Source organism: Cololabis saira, chromosome 8 (assembly GCF_033807715.1).
Source record: "Cololabis saira isolate AMF1-May2022 chromosome 8, fColSai1.1, whole genome shotgun sequence".
Lineage (NCBI taxonomy): Eukaryota > Metazoa > Chordata > Actinopteri > Beloniformes > Belonidae > Cololabis > Cololabis saira.
In genome coordinates this window covers 1,720,019-1,738,051 of record NC_084594.1, presented here as the reverse complement: position 1 = coordinate 1,738,051, position 18,033 = coordinate 1,720,019, and the positions used below count along the sequence as shown (strand labels likewise).

The 18,033-nt window shown below is 44.6% G+C and overlaps 1 protein-coding gene across 1 annotated transcript in view; it reads left to right on the top strand.

The window, feature by feature from the left end:
* Positions 1-378: 378 nt before the first annotated feature.
* Positions 379-18,033, top strand: part of nisch (nischarin) — a 47,833-nt gene continuing 30,178 nt past the window's right edge. Inside the window, exons 1-11 of the mRNA XM_061728211.1 lie at positions 379-601; positions 2,989-3,072; positions 3,211-3,393; positions 5,214-5,262; positions 8,514-8,677; positions 9,580-9,675; positions 9,868-9,963; positions 11,238-11,405; positions 13,990-14,058; positions 14,690-14,875; positions 16,137-16,265. Of these exons, the coding sequence (XP_061584195.1) occupies positions 512-601; positions 2,989-3,072; positions 3,211-3,393; positions 5,214-5,262; positions 8,514-8,677; positions 9,580-9,675; positions 9,868-9,963; positions 11,238-11,405; positions 13,990-14,058; positions 14,690-14,875; positions 16,137-16,265 (1,314 nt within the window). The 5' untranslated portion in view covers positions 379-511. The remainder of the gene's footprint in view (positions 602-2,988; positions 3,073-3,210; positions 3,394-5,213; positions 5,263-8,513; positions 8,678-9,579; positions 9,676-9,867; positions 9,964-11,237; positions 11,406-13,989; positions 14,059-14,689; positions 14,876-16,136; positions 16,266-18,033) is intronic.

The window sequence follows — 18,033 nt, the reverse complement described above, 5'->3', positions numbered from 1 at the left end:
TTCCTCTTTTTTGTTTTTACCCTTTTTCTTTTTTTTCCTCTTTCACTTTCATTTAGTTCAGGTAGAAACATTAAGTTCAGTTAAAAACATTTAGTTCAGGTAAAAAAACAAGTTAATTTTGAATAAACTTAAACTTAAAACTAGTACGGTAATCAGCTGTGGTCGCCGGTCTCAGGAGTTCTCGCGATGCTTCGGGTGCGTGAACGAGAACTGCTGTCAAAACAACTAAATATTTTTTTCTAAAGAACAACTTATATTAAAAAAAACTGCCTATATTTAAACTCGTGTTATTGTAAACTCTGCTGTATAATGAATCGAGTATTTATTAAAGTACTAATAATTAATCCCAGCGTGAACTGTCAACGACAGATTGCTAATAAAGTTTTTTTGAACAACAAACATGGCGGCCGCGGGTCCGTGACAGCTCGGCTATGGATGTTTTACATTAACGGCTCCACAAACTGCGTTTTTCTGGGTTCTAAACGGCGCTGTGGCCGGTTCTCCCCCGGACATGGAGCCGCTGCCCTTCCCGGAGATGGAGGAGCAGGGGTCGGGCAGGAAGGTGTCGGTGGTCGGGTCCGAGCTGGTGGAGAACTACACGGTAAGATCTGGTGGTAGCACGTTAGCAGGTTAGCACGTTAGCTGCTCCGGGGAGAACACAGTGTTAAAGACTGGTAAAACTGTTAAAAACTGGTAAAACTGGTAAAACCTGTTAAAACTGATAAAAACTGATAAAACTGTTAAAAACTGATAAAACTGATGAAACTGGTAAAACAGGTAAAACTGTTTTATCTCTTAGAACATTTAAAACATGATTTAGTTTCTGACAGAATAACGGGAGGAAAAGTCTGAATAAATGTGTAAAAACTTCACCTTCAGTTTCTGTTTGGGTTAGTTTTTGTAAGGTGGTGGAGAAACTCCTGGATGAAAACTTCTTGTTCTTATGATTCTTATTCTTATTATTTGTATTCTTCTTAGTCTTCTTATTCTTCTTATTAATATTCTTATTATTATTATTCTTATCATTATTATTCTTATTATTATTCCTATTATTATTATTTGTATTCTTCTTAGTCTTCTTATTATTATTCTTATCATTATTATTCTTATTATTCTTCTTATTCTTTTTTTTATTTGTTTCAAAGGTTCATTATAAAACAAAAATGGTAAATATACATTTCATACAAATATATATATATATATATATATATATATATATATATATATATATATATATATATATATATATATATATGTATGTATATATATGTGTGTGTAAGTGAAACGAGGTTGATAAAGGGAACGGTAGATTAACGCTGTAAACCTGAGAATAAAGTGTGTAGAGGTTGAATGTCCCATGACAATTATACAGTAATATAATATGAAAATAAGGTACAAACAATTATAAATAAATGAAATACATGACATTTTAGTAAAATAATACAACAAAGTCCATCATATAAGGGGTAAGTAAGGATATCAGTCTCTAAATCAGTGGGAAAATGTCTTAACACTTCATATATTTTTTGTGCTTTTGATTCAGTTATTAGTTTTAAAGATTTTAAATTCAGACAAATTCATTTAAAAAAACAACAAATTTGGGGGATCAGTTTAAATATCTATTTTTATGAATAAAGAATTTCTTCTTGTTGTTCTTGTTCTTCTTTTCGTGTTCTGTTTTCTTTTCTGTATTTCGTGGCTTGACTCTGGTCCAGGTCTGATACCTGCACGTTTGCAGGTATCAGACCTGGACCAGAGTCTGGACCTGGACCCTTTTCAGGTCCAGGTCCAGACTCTGGTCCAGGTGTGATACCTGCACGTTTGCAGGTATCACACCTGGACCAGAGTCTGGACCTGGACCTGGACCCTCTTCAGGTCCAGGTCCAGACTCTGGTCCAGGTCTGATACCTGCACGTTTGCAGGTATCAGACCTGGACCTGAGTCTGGACCTGGACCCTCTTCAGGTCCAGGTCCAGACTCAGGTCCAGGTGTGATACCTGCACGTTTGCAGGTATCAGACCTGGACCAGAGTCTGGACCTGGACCTGGACCCTCTTCAGGTCCAGGTCCACGTCCAGGTCTAGAGTCTGGACTGCATGTTCTTCACCTTCACTTTCTGTTTGGGTTGGTTCCTTCAGGTTCCCGGTTCTTGTCAGGTTCTTGTCAGAAGCTCCTGGATGACAACACCTTTCTCTTCTTACATTTTAAAATAATACAGTGCTAAAACATAACATAATAAAAGCAAACCAAATACATTTCCACTAGATAAAGAGAATATCAAATTAAAAAATGCTGTGCAAAAAATGCATAGACATTCCACAAAATGAACAAAATGAACAAAACAAAAACACTGCGCAGTTAAGAGTTCATCTGAGGTCGTCAAAAAGTCTGAAAAGCAGTCCACAATTTCATTTCATTTGTAGTCTAGAACTCACAACTGATCTAATACAGAAGTTTTAGTTTAGTTTAGTTTGTTTTAGTTTAGTTTATTGGTCCTTTTCAATTTCTACAACCCAAATAACCCAAAGTACTCACACACACACACACACACACACACACACACACACACACACACACACACACACAGACACACACACACACACACACACACACACACACACACACACACACACACAGCGATGTGAGAGAGCGATGTTTGTATAGCATTGCATATGCATCATTCAGGACTCTTGCCAGAGGACCTATTTATTTATCTTGTGTTTTTTCAAGTGTGCTTTTTTTACCTTGTTTTTTTTATTCTATTTTTCTATTTCATTTATACCGGCTGCTATGACAGCAAGAATTCCCCTCGGGGGTGATTAAAGTCGTTACTGGAGCGGTCGGTGCTGAAGGACACTTTAGTCGGGATGTCGTGTCCAGGTTGTTGCTGAGCAGCTTTAAGCTCCCTCCACATCCGTCATTAGTGATTTAAACGGGTGAGTCCTGGTGTGTGAGGTTGTCATGGTGACGACACCTGTGGGTTTTTCAGGTGTACATCATCGATGTGACGGACGGACAGCACCGGTGGACCATCAAACACCGCTACAGCGACTTCCACGAGCTCCACGAGAAGGTGAGACACCCAATACAACAAGCAGCTGAGCAAAAGTTAAATAAGAATAAAAGAATGTTTGATTTTGTCACAACACCAATAAATGGAGAAGTGGAAAAGCCTTCGATTTGCTCTGATTGTGCTGCTGTTTTCCTGCAGCTGGCGGCGGAGAGGAAGGTAGAGCGGCGTCTTCTTCCTCCCAAGAAGATCCTGGGGAAGAATTCCCGGAGTCTGGTGGAGCGGCGGCAGAAGGAGCTGCAGCTTTACCTGCAGACGCTGCTGCTGCAGTTCCCCGAGAGCACGCCGGCTCCGCTCAACGCCTTCCTGCACTTCCACCTCTACGTGAGTAGAAACTAACCTTCACACTCCTGCACTTCCACCTCTACGTGAGTAAAAAACACTCCTGCACTTCCACCTCTACGTGAGTAGAAACTAACCTTCACACTCCTGCACTTCCACCTCTACGTGAGTAGAAACTAACCTTCACACTCATGCACTTCCACCTCTACGTGAGTAGAAACTAACCTTCACACTCCTGCACTTCCACCTCTACGTGAGTAGAAACTAACCTTCACACTCCTGCACTTCCACCTCTACGTGAGTAGAAAACACTAACCCTTCACACTCCTGCACTTCCACCTCTACGTGAGTAGAAACTAACCCTTCACACTCCTGCACTTCCACCTCTACGTGAGTAGAAAATACTAACCCTTACACTCCTGCACTTCCACCTCTACGTGAGTAGAAACTAACCCTTCACACTCCTGCACTTCCACCTCTACGTGAGTAGAAAACACAAACCCTCCACACTCTTGCACTTCCACCTCTACGTGAGTATTTCTGTTGCAGCAGCAGAAAACACAAACTCTTCATGCTAATAATTAAACATTAACAGCTCCCAGACTCGGGTCAGTTCCTGTTGGGTAGTTTAGTTTTTATCTCTTTTTTTTAATTTTTTTTATTTTCAGAACTTGGTTTCATGTTGAAACCAAGTCAGAAACTAGAAAGAGGAATGAAAAGTAGCAGAAAAACTCACTTTGAGATGTTTTTCTGGCCCACTTGGAGCAGGTGAAGGATATTTAGTTTAAACCTAAACACGCTGGATCAATGTGAGACAAGACTTTTTTTCATCATTGCAACTTTTGGTATTTTTTTGTTTATGCCCAAAAAAGGAATGTTTAGTTGGACACAAAAATAACTGCTGCCATGTTTTTGCCTTTAACCATGTTTAAAAGTATGAAAACATTAATGTTTTCAGTTATCATTGTATAAATTGTGTATTTCTTTGCTTTATATACTGTCTTGGGGTTACATTTGCATAAAATGCTAAAAAACCAAATTCTCATAAATGGGGAAAAACTAAAAGCGATTTCATCCGTCTCTTGTTTCCTCCTTGGATCTGTTTGGTAATTCTACATGATGTTTCTGTTTCAGTTCTATCAGCATTCTGGGAGCTGATTGGTCCTTCCAGCATCATTAGCTGCAATACCTGCTGTTGAATCTCAGTAAAATACTAGTATTAACAGTCGTCCCGTAACAAACGGATCCACAGAGATCAGTCCGTGTAAAACCGTCTCATGAGGCGTCAGCTGCTCAACATGTGACTGTCAGACATGACTGATGTTCTGGTTGATTCTTCTACTGCTTTTGTTCTGCACAAATAAAATATATCTGGGAGAAAAGTGTTTATTTTCTCAACCGTCTCACTTTGAGTCTCCAGGGTTTAGTGTTTGTTGGTGGAAGTAATAACATTTATAGTAATAACATTTTCTGTTCGGGGGAGAGTCTGCAGCAGATTTTGAACATAATTACAACAGAAATACACAAACTAAAATGATGGTTTGATAGAAACAAACTGTCACTAAATCTGAGCAAAACTAAGATTATGTTGTTTGGAAAACATAAAACAGACTGTTACTGTCAACATTGGTAACATTGAGTGATCAGATTACAGGTCTCTTCTCTCTCCTCCGCTTCACGGTAGCGCAGATGCGCATCCATATGTGCAGATGCGTCCCCTCGTGTAAAACATGGCCCCCCTTGGAAGACGAGCCCTGGCCTATGCACAGCGTTTAGGGGGCGGCCCTGGAGGGTTGATGAGACGGTGAAGCTGCAGATGTTCAGGTGTTGAATCCTTGTCTTTGTCTCCTCTCTTGTTCCAGGAGATCAACGGCATCACCGGGGCGTTGGCTGAGGAACTCTTCCATAAAGGTCAGCTTCATTTCTGACTCGTTTCCTCTCCAACTGTTCTCAGGAACGACGTACGTGTCGTCTGTGCGGCTGCAGGAACGTACGTGTGGTCTGTGCGGCTGCAGGAACGTACGTGTGGTCTGTGCGGCTGCAGGAACGTACGTGTCGTCTGTGCGGCTGCAGGAACGTACGTGTGGTCTGTGCGGCTGCAGGAACGTACGTGTGGTCTGTGCGGCTGCAGGAACGTACGTGTGGTCTGTGCGGCTGCAGGAACGTACGTGTGGTCTGTGCGGCTGCAGGAACGTACGTGTGGTCTGTGCGGCTGCAGGAACGTACGTGTCGTCTGTGCGGCTGCAGGAACGTACGTGTCGTCTGTGCGGCTGCAGGAACGTACGTGTCGTCTGTGCGGCTGCAGGAACGTACGTGTCGTCTGTGCGGCTGCAGGAACGTACGTGTCGTCTGTGCGGCTGCAGGAACGTACGTGTCGTCTGTGCGGCTGCAGGAACGTACGTGTCGTCTGTGCGGCTGCAGGAACGTATGTGTCGTTTGTGCGGCTGCAGGAACGTACGTGTCGTCTGTGCGGCTGCAGGAACGTACGTGTCGTCTGTGCGGCTGCAGGAACGTACGTGTCGTCTGTGCGGCTGCAGGAACGTATGTGTCGTTTGTGCGGCTGCAGGAACGTACGTGTCGTCTGTGCGGCTGCAGGAACGTACGTGTCGTCTGTGCGGCTGCAGGAACGTACTCGTCTGTGCGGCTGCAGGAACGTACGTGTCGTCTGTGCGGCTGCAGGAACGTACGTGTCGTCTGTGCGGCTGCAGGAACGTACGTGACGTCTGTGCGGCTGCAGGAACGTACGTGTCGTCTGTGCGGCTGCAGGAACGTACGTGTCGTCTGTGCGGCTGCAGGAACGTACGTGACGTCTGTGCGGCTGCAGGAACGTATGTGTCGTCTGTGCGGCTGCAGGAACGTACGTGTCGTCTGTGCGGCTGCAGGAACGTACGTGTCGTCTGTGCGGCTGCAGGAACGTACGTGTCGTCTGTGCAACTGCAGGAACGTACGTGTCGTCTGTGCGGCTGCAGGAACGTACGTGTCGTCTGTGCGGCTGCAGGAACGTACGTGTCGTCTGTGCGGCTGCAGGAACGTACGTGTCGTCTGTGCGGCTGCAGGAACGTACGTGTTCGTCTGTGCGGCTGCAGGAACGTACGTGTCGTCTGTGCGGCTGCAGGAACGTACGTGTCGTCTGTGCGGCTGCAGGAACGTACGTGTCGTCTGTGCGGCTGCAGGAACGTACGTGTCGTCTGTGCGGCTGCAGGAACGTACGTGTCGTCTGTGCGGCTGCAGGAACGTACGTGTCGTCTGTGCGGCTGCAGGAACGTACGTGTCGTCTGTGCGGCTGCAGGAACGTACGTGTCGTCTGTGCGGCTGCAGGAACGCTGACGGCTCGATTGTTCAGGATTGTTCAGGATGAGCCACTAACACAGAGATAAAGAGATGATTACTGATCTGAATGTCTGTTAGAGTCTGTTAGATATTTAACTTGCCGTATTTTGTGGAGCATTAGGCTCACCGGGTTATAAGTTCCATGATAAAACCCATACAAAGGGAAACAAAACAGTCACATAAGTCGAATTCATTCACAATAACTCAGAATATCATTCAGTTGTGACTAAAACAGAAAAATAAACTCACATTTTAAATTATTCATCCTCCACGAATCCACGAATAAAAAGTGGAGGAGGTGAGAGTCCTGTTCTCTGATTGGTTCATCGTTGCCAGCGATAGCAGAACCTGAAGTTGGTGTGAGGTTGGAACAACGTCGTATTCCAACATTTAATTATAGCTAGATTATGATGTAGATTTGAAACGTTGACGTGTAATTACAGTAAGGTAACGTTGACTACATGATGGTTGTTTGCAGCTACATAAGTAGTTAACTAACGATGTCTGACGTTAATAACCCGTATCCAACCAAGGACCTTATGAACCTCATGTGGAAAAATTACATAAAATAACAAATGTATGAATAGTTAAGGGTGTGGTCTTTTGATTGGCGGCTGGTTTAGCTACTTAGCGGTGAACAAAGACCTGGCAGTATAATTCTTCATGTTAGAAAGAGAATATGTGGGGCTGTTGTGGCAGATTTGTACGCCCCCAAGTGCTACATAGGGTGTCTTTAACGTTTTAACCATCAGAGTTCAGCTGCCGGTCTGTTAGTGTTTCCATGGTAACCGTCCCTACCGTGTCTCTTTAGGGGAGCAGCTGCTGCAGGACGGCCAGGTCTGTTAGTGTTTCCATGGTAACCGTCCCTACCGTGTCTCTCTAGGGGAGCAGCTGCTGCAGGACGGCCAGGTCTGTTAGTGTTTCCATGGTAACCGTCCCTACCGTGTCTCTCTAGGGGAGCAGCTGCTGCAGGACGGCCAGGTCTGTTAGTGTTTCCATGGTAACCGTCCCTACCGTGTCTCTTTAGGGGAGCAGCTGCTGCAGGACGGCCAGGTCTGTTAGTGTTTCCATGGTAACCGTCCGTCCCTACCGTGTCTCTTTAGGGGAGCAGCTGCTGCAGGACGGCCAGGTCTGTTAGTGTTTCCATGGTAACCGTCCCTACCGTGTCTCTTTAGGGGAGCAGCTGCTGCAGGACGGCCAGGTCTGTTAGTGTTTCCATGGTAACCGTCCCTACCGTGTCTCTTTAGGGGAGCAGCTGCTGCAGGACGGCCAGGTCTGTTAGTGTTTCCATGGTAACCGTCCCTACCGTGTCTCTTTAGGGGAGCAGCTGCTGCAGGACGGCCAGGTCTGTTAGTGTTTCCATGGTAACCGTCCGTCCCTAACGTGTCTCTTTAGGGGAGCAGCTGCTGCAGGACGGCCAGGTCTGTTAGTGTTTCCATGGTAACCGTCCCTGCCGTGTCTCTTTAGGGGAGCAGCTGCTGCAGGACGGCCAGGTCTGTTAGTGTTTCCATGGTAACCGTCCCTACCGTGTCTCTTTTAGGGGAGCAGCTGCTGCAGGACGGCCAGGTCTGTTAGTGTTTCCATGGTAACCGTCCCTACCGTGTCTCTTTAGGGGAGCAGCTGCTGCAGGACGGCCAGGTCTGTTAGTGTTTCCATGGTAACCGTCCCTACCGTGTCTCTTTAGGGGAGCAGCTGCTGCAGGACGGCCAGGTCTGCTAGTGTTTCCATGGTAACCCTCCGTCCCTACCGTGTCTCTTTAGGGGAGCAGCTGCTGCAGGACGGCCAGGTCTGTTAGTGTTTCCATGGTAACCATCCCTACCGTGTCTCTTTAGGGGAGCAGCTGCTGCAGGACGGCCAGGTCTTCTCCCTGCGTCCCCTCCAGCTCTACTCCGTCTCCCAGCAGCTCCGTCTGGCCAAACCAACCTGCTGCAACGGAGACGCCAAGACGGACCTGGGACACATCCTGGACTTCACCTGCCGGCTGCGCTATCTGAAGGTGACGGGGGGAACGCTAGAGCAGGGGGGGGCAACTAGTCGGAGTCAGAGCCACATCAACTACCCATGATCCCTCACTCCCTGCTCTCTCTGAGACATAAAAATACCATTATAAAACGGAAAGGTGAAATCCTGCAATCTGATTGGTTGTTAACTGTGGTATAATGATCTGATTGGTTGTTAACTGTGGTATAATGATCTGATTGGTTGTTAACTGTGGTATAATGATCTGATTGGTTGTTAACCGTGGTATAATGAGTTTATACCACGGCTTCTATTCAAAAGCCTCATCACAGCAGATTATTCCACGTCAGGGAAGCAACAATGTTTCCATGACAACAACCAACTGGTACAGATTTATGACGGTTACAGCAGGTAGCAAAAAGTAGCTGGTGTTAAAGTTTATTTTTTATTTTCATTCACAATTAATGAGTCATGTTGACGGTAAACGTTGATCTCCGGGGAGGAGCTAACGTTAGCGAGGAGGAGCTAACATTAGCGGGGAGGAGCTAACGTTAGCGGGGAGGAGCTAACGTTAGCGAGGAGGAGCTAACGTTAGCGGGGAGGAGCTAACGATGGATGGATGGATGGAGGAGTTCCTGTCTCCGACATGTGGAGCTACATCAGGAGAGATGGACTATTGTTTTACACAGTGGGGATGTTTTTACTGGATAATATGTATCTCTGATTAATTAAAAACTACATAAAATAGATTGTGTATTCCTCTTTCATATTTACATTATTGGTAACCGTTTTATAAAAGTAATACATCACTCTGCGTCGGGCCGGAGACGCCGCTCAGCTGTAATATAATGAGCGTAAACCACGGCCTGTCGGGATGTATTGCTTATATGAATATTTCCTTTTTATTATATATTAAACTCTCCCACTGTGATCACCCAGATCTCGGGGACCAGAGGTCCGGTAGGAACCAGTAACATCGAGGAGAGGAGTCTTCCCTTCGACCTGTCCGTCTTCAAGTCTCTGCTGCAGATAGAGGTGAGTGTCCTGGGATCTGTCTATGGATGTTAATGGATGTTACAGGATATTAATGGATGTTACTGGGTGTTACAAAAAACATACTATGTAGATAAGCTCCTTTAAACGGCCTAAACAACATGTATGATGAGCCTTTAGTCTGGTTCAGGGTCTGGTTCTAGATCCAGGTCTAACATCCGTCTCTGTCTCCAGATCAGCGACTGCAGCTCCCAGCAGATCCGGGGTTTGTCGTGTCTCCGGTCGTCTCTGGTCACCATGAGCGTCCACCGCTCCACCGACGCCATGATGGTACGTAGATAACACTCTGATAAGATGATGGTACGTAGATAACTCTCCCATCACCGACGCCATGATGGTACGTGGATAACAGTCCGATCTGATGTTGGTTTGTTGACCTGACGAGGTTTAACCTTCACCTACAGCATCCCCCTCATTATTAGTCTCTCTGTACATCATTTAGCGTGTAATTTTGTGTATCATCTGCACCAAAGCATGTTTAGAAATTTGTAAAACATTTCCATTATTGTATATTAAGGGTCACATTAAAATAAATCGTCAAATTTCTAGCTAAAAAGAAAAGAGTTAATGTACCAAAAATTGGTCAAATTAGATCCCTGGATAGTTTGCAAGGGTTCATGTACGTATTAGAGTATTAGGTCCAGGCAGGAGAAAAATACAAATAATATTTTAGAGGAGGAAGATTATTTTTTTCATTATGCACTTCGAGAAAAAAGTCAAAATGTTGAGATTAATGTTGAAATACAATTTCAAGAATAAAGTCGAAATTTCACCTTTTTTTTTTTCTCTCGACATTTCGACTTTTGAAATGCATAATGAAAAAAAAAATCTTCCTCCTCTAAAATATTATTTATATTTTTCTCCTGCCTGGACCTAATACCCTTCCGTATTGAAATGTTATATAATAATTTTTGTATGTACTTAAGTTTAATTTTATTGTAATTATTTTAATTCCCTACTTCACTGTAAGATTAATTTAAAGCTTTTGTTTAATAAAATTATCAAATTAATTAATTGGCTCTCATAATCTGTCTTTTTCAGACGGTAAAAAATTTGGCTAATAATAATTAAAAAAAAAATAATAATAATAATAATAACAATCCATTTTATTTATAATGCACTTTACATTACTGAAAATATCAAAGTGCTACAGTTTGATAATTAAAAGGAAACAGAAATAATAAAATCAAGATAAGAGATAAAAGGGATACAAAGTCAAGACATGGCAGAAAAGAGAATAAAACAATTAAAAACAGCAAATAGGGAAAAAAACGAAATTCTGATTGGCTGCTAATTCAGAAATTAACAAGCCACATTGTACTGATGGGCGTGTATTGATGGGATTGTACTGATGTGATTGTACTGATGGGCGTGTATTGATTGGTATTGTATTGATTAGTATGTACTGATGGTTGTGTATTGATTGGTATTGTATTGATTGGTATTGTATTGATTAGTATGTACTGATGGGTGTGTATTGATTGGTATTGTATTGATGTGATTGTATTGATTAGTATGTACTGATGAGCGTGTCCCCCCCCCAGTCCATCCTGGTCCCGGAGGCGAGTGAGTTCTCCCAGTGGGAGCCCCAGGGGGCGGAGCCTGAGGGGGCGGAGTCTGTCTGTCCCGTCACCGCCGTCATCCCTTTGTGGAGGAACCTGACCACCCTGGACATGAGTCACAACTGTATCAGCACTATCGACCAATCAGTGGTGAGTTAGTCATAACTGTATCATCTCCATCCACCAATCAGTGGTGAGTTAGTTATAACTGTATCAGCTCCATCGACCAATCAGTGGTGAGTTAGAGTCACAACTGTATCAGCTGCATCCACCAATCAGTGGTGAGTTAGTTATAACTGTATCAGCTCCATCGACCAATCAGTGGTGAGTTAGAGTCATAACTGTATCAGCTCCATCCACCAATCAGTGGTGAGTTATAACTGTATCAGCTCCATCCACCAATCAGTGGTGAGTCATAACTGTATCAGCTCCATCCACCAATCAGTGGTGAGTTAGTTATAACTGTATCAGCTCCATCCACCAATCAGTGGTGAGTTAGTTATAACTGTATCAGCTCCATCCACCAATCAGTGGTGAGTTATAACTGTATCAGCTCCATCCACCAATCAGTGGTGAGTTAGTTATAACTGTATCAGCTCCATCCACCAATCAGTGGTGAGTCATAACTGTATCAGCTCCATCCACCAATCAGTGGTGAGTTATAACTGTATCAGCTCCATCCACCAATCAGTGGTGAGTTATAACTGTATCAGCTCCATCCACCAATCAGTGGTGAGTTATAACTGTATCAGCTCCATCCACCAATCAGTGGTGAGTTAGTTATATCTGTATCAGCTCCATCCACCAATCAGTGGTGAGTTAGTTATAACTGTATCAGCTCCATCCACCAATCAGTGGTGAGTCATAACTGTATCAGCTCCATCCACCAATCAGTGGTGAGTTAGTTATATCTGTATCAGCTCCATCCACCAATCAGTGGTGAGTTACAACTGTATCAGCTCCATCCACCAATCAGTGGTGAGTTAGTTATAACTGTATCAGCTCCATCCACCAATCAGTGGTGAGTTAGTTATAACTGTATCAGCTCCATCCACCAATCAGTGGTGAGTTAGTTATAACTGTATCAGCTCCATCCACCAATCAGTGGTGAGTTAGTTATAACTGTATCAGCTCCATCCACCAATCAGTGGTGAGTTACAGCTCTGACATCACGGACTAGGCTCCGCCCACAATCAGAGACCGCCCTGACATCACGGGCTAGGCTCCGCCCACGCTACAGCCGCTCTCAATTCAATTTCAATTTATTTTATTTGGTAAGGAGGGACAGTGCACAGCATTATGCATTTACAGAATAAAAGCAGATGCACCAAATGTAGCCTATTGGCTAATTCCCATTGGCAGTCCCTGCGGCTAGAATATAAAAACAAGCAAGTTTAAGAGCAATACAATGTTCAGTTAAAAAAATATAATAGTACAATAATATAACCAATATCACGATGATAAAACCAACCACATAACACATTTCATAGTATTTTTAAATGTTATATGTTATATGTAAATTTGGCAGACAGCATCAATCCATTGTTCAGTAGTGGCTGGTTCTACTTTTAACCGTCTTCTTGTGACAGAATTCTTACTTGCTGCCAACAGAATACAGAGCAATTGTTAATCATCCGTACTCCAAACTGTAAATCACCCAAATACATCGCTTCATATTTGAAGGGAATATTTACACAAAATATATTCTCTATGTGTTTACTGAACTCTTCCAACGTGACATAATTTAATGTTATAATTGAATATATAATAAAGGTAGAATTGTAGTGATTATTCAGCACATTGAAATATAGATTTAGAAGTACAATTTAAACGTATAAACTCATAAATGATTTAGTCCGCCAGCCTTTCACATCCAGAGGTTTAATCAGGATGTTTCCAGGTTCTGACTGATGGTTCTGGTACCAGACTCTGGTTCCTGTCGTCATCGTCGTCCTCACCGGGAACTTTTTTCTGACCCTGATCTCACCCTGATCTGACCCTGATCTGACCCTGATCTGACCCTGATCTGACCCTGATCTGACCCTGATCTCACCCTGATCTGACCCTGATCTGACCCTGATCTGACCCTGATCTCACCCTGATCTGACCCTGATCTCACCCTGATCTGACCCTGATCTCACCCTGATCTCACCCTGATCTCACCCTGATCTCACCCTGATCTCACCCTGATCTGACCCTGATCTGACCCTGATCTGACCCTGATCTGACCCTGATCTGACCCTGATCTGACCCTGATCTCACCCTGATCTGACCCTGATCTGACCCTGATCTCACCCTGATCTCACCCTGATCTCACCCTGATCTCACCCTGATCTCACCCTGATCTCACCCTGATCTCACCCTGATCTGACCCTGATCTCACCCTGATCTGACCCTGATCTGACCCTGATCTGACCCTGATCTGACCCTGATCTGACCCTGATCTGACCCTGATCTGACCCTGATCTCACCCTGATCTGACCCTGATCTGACCCTGATCTGACCCTGATCTGACCCTGATCTGACCCTGATCTGACCCTGATCTCACCCTGATCTGACCCTGATCTGACCCTGATCTGACCCTGATCTCACCCTGATCTCACCCTGATCTGACCCTGATCTGACCCTGATCTGACCCTGATCTCACCCTGATCTGACCCTGATCTCACCCTGATCTGACCCTGATCTGACCCTGATCTGACCCTGATCTGACCCTGATCTTCCCTCATTGCAGAAACTGATCCCCAAGGTGGAGTTTCTGGACCTGAGCTACAACCAGCTGAGCTCGGTGGAGAACCTGCAGGTACGTGAAGAAGAACCGGTTCCAAGGTAGCAGCAACTGTTTGCTGGGACATTTTATGACTATTTTTTTACTCTCACAGTAATACAGGACAGAGTATTAGGGCCAGGCTGGAGAAAAATAAAAATATTAGTTTAGAGGAGGAATATGTTTTTTCATTACGCACTATGAATAATGTTGAATTACAATTTCGAGAAAAAAGTCGAAATGTTGACAAAAAAGTCAAAATTTCATGAATAAAGTTGAAATGTTGAGAACAAAAGGTGAAATTTCAACTTTATTCACAAAATTTCGACTTTATTCTTGAAATTGTATTTCAACATTTGAACTTTATTCACGACATTTTGACTTTTTTCTCTAAATATTTTTTCTCCTGCATGGCCCTGATACTTTTCAGCTCAATACGGGACACTACTTTAGTTTATAATTACTGCACGATTCCGTTTTTCAAGGGACGGTTGTTAACCCCAGCTAGACGTCCGGCAGTGTTTCCTCTTCTCCCCGTCTTGAGGATGTTTCCCCTGCCGGTCCTGACCCGGCTCCTCCTGGTCCTGGATCTGTTTCTGGTCCTGACCCGGCTCCTCTCTCTCTGTTTCTGGTCCTGACCCGGCTCCTCTCTTGTGTATTTCTGCAGCACCTGTACAACCTGGTCCACCTGGATCTTTCCTACAACAGCCTGAAGGTTCTGGAGTCGGCTCACACCCGTCTGGGAAACATCAAGACCCTGAGTCTGGCAGGAAACCAGCTGGACCAGCTGGGAGGACTGGGGAAGCTGTACTCCCTGGTGGACCTGGACCTGAGTCACAACCAGCTGGAACAGGTAACCACGGTAACATCAGGTAACCACTGTACTCCCTGGTGGACCTGGACCTGAGCCATAACCAGCTGGAACAGGTAACCACGGCAACCACTGTAACCCCAGGTAACCACGGTAACCACAGCTGGACCAGCTGGGAGGACTGGGGAAGCTGTACTCCCTGGTGGACCTGGACCTGAGTCACAACCAGCTGGAACAGGTAACCACGGCAACCTCAGGTAACCACAGTAACAACCTGGACCTGAGTCACAACCAGCTGGAACAGGTAACCACGGCAACCTCAGGTAACCACGGCAACCTCAGGTAACCACAGTAACAACCTGGACCTGAGTCACAACCAGCTGGAACAGGTAACCATGGTAACCACAGGTAACCACTGTACTCTCTGGTGGACCTGGACCTGAGTCACAACCAGCTGGAACAGGTAACCATGGTAACCACAGGTAACCACTGTACTCTCTGGTGGACCTGGACCTGAGTCACAACCAGCTGGCCCAGGTAACCACGGCAACGGGCTCCGACGAGCCAGGGCTGCTCAAGTGTGATGATGAACATTAGAGGAGAGACCAATGAGCATTAGTATTATTGCAGCCTGAGATGATTGACTGTATGAACCATCATTCATGAGATGTTCCTGCCAGCTGCCAATCAAAAGGCCACACCCCCATCGACCCTCAGTCAGCCTTCTGATTGGTCCCTGACCGACCAATCAGAAACATCCTCCTCCGTTGCTGCATCCGGGTCAGAATATCGGGTTTATCCGGTTGGACCAAACAGCCGTCTCTCTCGTTCACATCAGTGGAAACAGTAGTTTTTACTGCCTTGTATCAACATTACAGTATTAAATCACTGGATTATTACTAGAAAAACAGCAGATTTTTTTTCTCAAGTGAATGCAATACGCTTCCGTAGCTTCTCATCTTAAATATTACATACAGAAAACGAGTAAAGATAGTGCTGTAGATTATATCAATATATCATATCACAAAACACATTTTGATCCCACTCCTTATTTTTGTCAAGTTATCAAAAGTCAAAACCTAATCACATCTGGTATAATTTCTCCTTCTCCATTTTTAGAGAGGATGACAATAACTGAAGGATGTAAATGCCAACTGAAACGCTGGGGACTCTTATTTTGACAAGGATGCAGATTGTGTTACGTTTGTTTTTACACTAGAATTCCACTTGTAAAGAGTAAAAGCAGGTCATGTGACCGCCTGTAGTTCAGGTCGATAAATAATAATGTATTTGTGTGTTCCAGCTGGAGGAGATCAGGAACATCGGCTCTCTGCCGTGTCTGGAGAAGCTCAACCTGTCCAGCAACCCCATGGTCATCATCCCGGACTACCGGACCAAAGTCCTGGCCCAGTTTGGAGACCGGGCGGCAGAGGTACCGCACCAGAACAACCTGATCTCACAAAAATCCGTGAAATGCCCACGACCTCTCACCACTATTTTCCGTGGTACCAACACGGAAAGTGGTATAATTCCGTGTGAGCACCACGGATATTGTAACTATGCGAAGTCAATGGGATCCGTGGTCGTGATATATACACAGATTATGACATTATTATTATGTATATATTATTCTTTGTTATAGTGGCATGATACATTAGATTAAGAGCTTTCCATAACAGTTGGTTTCATGTCTATAGTCCATTTTATCGCAAAATTATAACCCTTTAAAAATGCGTCACGGTCCAATGGTCATTATTTCAAAGCAGGAGGCATGTAGGAGCTTCATTCTGACTTGTTGATCAGTTACGGTTTATTTTAATATTACCGTTCAAAAGCACAATATATTTAACAGTTTACTTCCACGTCCATTGAAATGTTAAATAAAGTTTATATAAAAAAAAACAGATCCGCGATCGGGGCAGTGGTCACGTGATCAGGATCTCCGCTCGATGACGTAGGGGGAACGCCCAGGGAATTCCCTGTGTTTGATGGAATGGGAGAATGGTTAAAACAATTAATTTAAATATCGCCTGTCGGAGTCACGTGATGTCGTCACCCTGAGCAGTCGTCCGTTGCTGAGCTCCCGCTGCTACTGAGCTATATGTCACTATTAACCTAATTTTAAAAAATTACAACCTCACAAAAACTTACTTAAAAGCATCCAGACAACACACCGAACACAAAAAGCCTCCGAACCCGCGGTAAATATGTCTGCTGAGAAACCAGAACCGAACCAGACCGCGGCAGCTGGCGAGGATGCCAACGTCACTACACCTGCTGTGGACAACGAAGCCCTCGCTATGGAAATATCACAATATGTCGCTGAGAGAATATCAACGATGATGGAGAAGAAGTTTGGAGATCTCTCAGCCACATTGGAAAATATTACTACACGACTGGAGTCCAACACAAAACGTATCACCGAAGCTGAGAGTCGCGTCTCGGACGTGGAGGACATCATGTCGACCATGGAGTCCAGGCTGAAGGGACTGGAGACTAAAGTGTGCGCCCTGACTGAGAGGAGCATTGATATTGAGGGACGCAGCCGCAGGGACAACATTTTAATCTTCAACCTCAAAGAAAACGCGGAGGGGCGACAGCCGGTTACGTTCTTTGAGAAATGGCTGCCTACACTGCTGAACCTGGAGACCAAGCGGGGCATCATTAAAATTGACCGTGCCCACAGGTCCCTCGGCCCGCCAAAGCCGAACCGGCCCCGCGCAGTGATTATCAAGCTGCACAACCCGTGGGATAAGATGAGGATCCTCGCCGCGGCCAGGGAGAAAGGTCCGCTGAAGCATGAGGGACAGATCATATTCATCCGACAAGATCTGGCTAGTGGAGTCAAGGAAATGAGACGTACGTTTAACGGAGTGTGCCAATGACTTATTGACATGAACATACGGTTTTCCATGCGCTTCCCCGCTACCCTGAGTTTCTCCCACGGAGGAAAAAGTCACTCTTTTCACTCACCGAAGGATGCGCTTGCCTACGTGGACGGACTGAGCTGAGCTGGAGGTGATGTAAAATACGTGTGTTTTGCTTATTACAGGCATGGTCAGATCTTTCATAATTTGTGAGAAGGTGTTAGATAAACTTTGTGTGGTTAAGTTAATTCTTAGCTGTTTTTTTTTTCTTTTTTTTTTTTTTTTTCCTCTCGTTTTTTCCTCTCACATTTTGCTGCAATTCACTACAATTAA